At 46.2% G+C, this 3691-nt stretch overlaps 1 protein-coding gene across 1 annotated transcript in view; it reads left to right on the top strand.

Annotated features, from left to right (window-relative positions):
- Positions 1 to 360: 360 nt before the first annotated feature.
- The window catches only part of LOC132016056 (uncharacterized), a 38510-nt gene continuing 35179 nt past the window's right edge, over positions 361 to 3691 (top strand). Inside the window, 2 exon segments of the mRNA XM_059397080.1 lie at positions 361 to 403; positions 488 to 804. Of these exon segments, the coding sequence (XP_059253063.1) occupies positions 361 to 403; positions 488 to 804 (360 nt within the window).

Here is a 3691-nt window from a genome sequence, read left to right as displayed (position 1 = left end):
CCCAGGGTCGTTTTCAGGATTTGATCAAACAATTAGTGCAGTGCCCAGGTGTACTGCTCTTCAATCAAGGATTTCTATTATCACTGGTGCTCTCATTGCACCAAGATTCCTCAGTGTTTCTCAGCAGCATGACCACTGATGGTCTGTCAGCACTGCCCTCCTTGTGGTTAGACCTGTCCCAGCCCTCTGGACCCACCCTCACTGCAGCCTCTCTCTCACTAGTTACCTCCAGGCCCCTCAGGGAATCCGACGCTCGGCCCTAACAGAGGCTGCCCTCTGCCACCTCCCAGGCACTCTCCTCCCAGCAGGAGCAGCTGCGGGGTCCCCCTGGGCTTTTCTCTCCCTGGTGGAAGGAGAATCATGCTGGGTGCACTTGCCTTCTTTTGTGCCCTCCTGTTTTCCGGTAGGTGCTGTCTCCCTCCCTGGTGCAGGATGGGTGAGACACCATCAGGCTCCTGCTGCCACCTCACCACTGTTCCCCTTCCAGGTGGCCACACAGTGATGAGGCTGGAGCAGCCAGCTGTAGTCGTGGCATGTGAGAGCACCTCAGCTACCCTGTCTTGCACAGCCAACACCAAGGTCAACTACATCCACTGGTACCGCCACCAGGAGGGAAAGTCCCTCCAGCGGATCCTCCATCTGACCATGGACCAATCTGTCGTCCACTGGGATTTGGTTGAGAAAGCAGAAAAAGTCACCGCCATAGGGGCCAAGGATGGTTATAGCTGTACCCTGTTAGTGTTGAAGCTGGAGAAGAGTGACGAGGACATGTACTACTGCGCTTTCTGGGAATACCACAGCCCTGTGATCTGACCAGGTGCCTGAGCAAAAAGGTCTCTGTCTCCCAAGGCGCTCCATGCCTGGCACCTTCCACTGGCTCTGGGTCACTGGGGTTGCCCTGGGGTCAGCCCTCAGCACCCTGCACTCCCCTAGCACTCCCTCCATTGGTCCACTGCACAGAACCCTGGAGGGCAAGGAGCCCCTGGTGTGCAGGCTGGTGCAGACCCAGGGAGCTGTCCATCTGGAAGGACTTCTCTGAAGATTGTCCAGTGCAGCATTTCTGAGGCATTTGGTGGGGAATCTGTGCTGCTCAATGCAGGAGCCACTAGCCACTAGCCAAATGTGGCTCCTGAGCTTCTGAAATGTAGCTAGTTCACTAGTCCAAGCTGAGAGGGGCTGCTTGTGTGACATACAAACCATTTTGTCAAAGACTACAAAAAGAAGATTAAATATCTCATTAATGATCTCTATAATGAGTGCATGCTTGAAATTACTTCAGATATCTTGGAATGCTAAATAAAAATGGTTCTAAGGTGAATTTTACTTCTTTTTTCCTTTTTTATATGTAACAGCCATACGATATTTAGTTTTGGCTCCTCATTTATTTACATTAAATAGCACCCCAGTACACCGGCAACTGAGAAATCTGACTATGCCCTGAAGAATGTGCAAATAAAATGTGGTGCAAGTAATGTCAAGGGTGACGGAATCTTTGGAGATTTACCACAAAATGGTTGAAACTGAGGTTGGACGTCACCTCCTGATTCCAGTTTCTAAGTTGCTGTTCTGCCCACTGCTTGTTACTTTGCAGTGGAAACTCAGTGAGCAGAAGCACAGTGAATGGTAGGACTAACTTCTCAGCACCCCCATGCACTGGCATGCCTGGTGCTCAACTCCTGTGGGGGGACATGATCCTCAGGCAGCATGATGCACCAACCCTGGGTGAGACCCGGAGCCCTCAGGCTTCCAATTCTCCTTGCATGTGACTCCATATGGAATTTGGGGGCCAGATTCCCCTGACTTCTGTTCTCTCATCTGTAAAACGAGGACATTTCATTGTTAAGATTACATGACTGGTTTCTGTATAAAGCAAAATTACACAAATAAGATATTATTATATCCACTACCTTCTCATAAAGGTAGTCAACTGATTCAAAAGAAAGAAAGAAAGAAAACAAAACTGGTATTACTGATCCTCTAGCCCCAAACAGGAAAACACCTGTTGTTGTATCTAGGGAAGAAGAAAAATCTCTCTGAGGAGGCCCAAGCTGAATTAAACCCATTTTCAATTGAAATTTCAAAGTCTACGTACAGCTTAGTTGCATTGCTAAACATGATGCCTGAAAGTCTACATGATCTCAAGGAAATTGGTCTCTAGGGTTCACGAACTCCTCATCTATCCCCCTGAGCATCTGTTTTTTGTAGTGGGAGATTTTTTTTTTAATTTTTTATTTTTTATAAACATATATTTTTATCCCCAGGGGTACAGGTCTGTGAATCGCCAGGTTTACACACTTCACAGCACTCACCAAAGCACATACCCTCCCCAATGTCCATAAACCCACCCCCTTTCTCCCCACCCCCCTCCCCCCCAGCAACCCTCAGTGGGAGATTTTTAGTTTAGACATGCTCTGTTTTGAAAGACCCCGACTAACACCCTGACTTTGTACTGAAGGCCTGGGTTGAGACTAACATCGCCAGCGTGTGCAGGAAGGGGAGGGTGTGGAGGGGCAGAAAGTTATGTTCACTCTGTTTGCGGGGGTCTTCCTTCATCTATCTCCCCCATTTCCTATTACAACCAAACCTCTTCCTCTTGTTGCACCTTCTCAGTGCCTGACTCCACAGACAAATATCTCTGAGACCCAATATTACCATTTAGTTACAGAGAAATTTGCTAAGTATGAAGACTCATGAGACATCATTCCAAATCAGCTAAAATCCAAGTTGCCAACATGATTCTGTAGTGTCTTTGAGTTACACATAACTAAAAGGACAGTGGCCTTGTGCCTGGAGCAAACAACCCTGTGGTGCAGTGGAAGCAAGTCCAACTTTAGAGACATTTACTGCCCCTGCCCTTCTCCTCGTGGCTAAGGTGAGCTTCACCAAGGACACTCTGGTCACACACAGCAAAGGCAAACCAGGCAAAGGCCAGTAAGCCCTCCTGTCCTAAGTAAACTTTTGCTAATTAAAGGGTCGTTTAAATGTCTGACACTGAAAGCTTCTTATTAGAGTGTAAGGCACTGAGTACAGTGGTGACTCCATTAATATCTGTTGAAGTGAAATTGATATTTTGACTATTAGAGAGGGTCTCACATTACCTCATGGGGTGGGGGATTTTGCGTAGATGAATGCTTGAAATATCCTGATGATTTGGGCTCAACTCATTTATTTCATTCCTGAGGTGGGTGAGACATAAGGTGTTTGAATAATTTGACCAACATTATGTTATCATATTAAAGCTGATTAAGAACACCTAACATATCAAGATTTCATAGTTACATTCCCCATTATCAAGTGACCATGCATGGTAGTACTCTATAAAAATTGATGTCTGTTACCTCAGAGTCACTTTGTGAAAATCACAGTTCTGAAAATGGCCTGGCACATCCAGAATTTCATGTTGACACTTTGGTGCTGGGTGCTCTTTATGTTCAGGTTCAGGAATGCGGCCCGGGGCAAGGAAAGGGCACAATTTCAGAGAGGTCACCTCTAAACTTGGGGTCGGCATAGTTTTTTCTATGTCTCTTCCACATTTCCTGAATTTTCACATAAAAACCTTGTATTGCTTTTGAATTTTGCTTTAAAATTTATTTGAAAAGGAATTCACATGATCCTTGGCCTCAGTCCCTCGGTGGTGGTGGATTTTATATGTATGTGTGTGTGTGTGTGTATATATATATATATATATATA

The sequence above is a fragment of the Mustela nigripes genome, chromosome 4 (assembly GCF_022355385.1).
Source record: "Mustela nigripes isolate SB6536 chromosome 4, MUSNIG.SB6536, whole genome shotgun sequence".
Taxonomy (NCBI): domain Eukaryota; kingdom Metazoa; phylum Chordata; class Mammalia; order Carnivora; family Mustelidae; genus Mustela; species Mustela nigripes.
The sequence above is the reverse complement of the archived record's forward strand: the minus strand, read 5'-3'. Positions and strand labels throughout refer to the sequence as shown.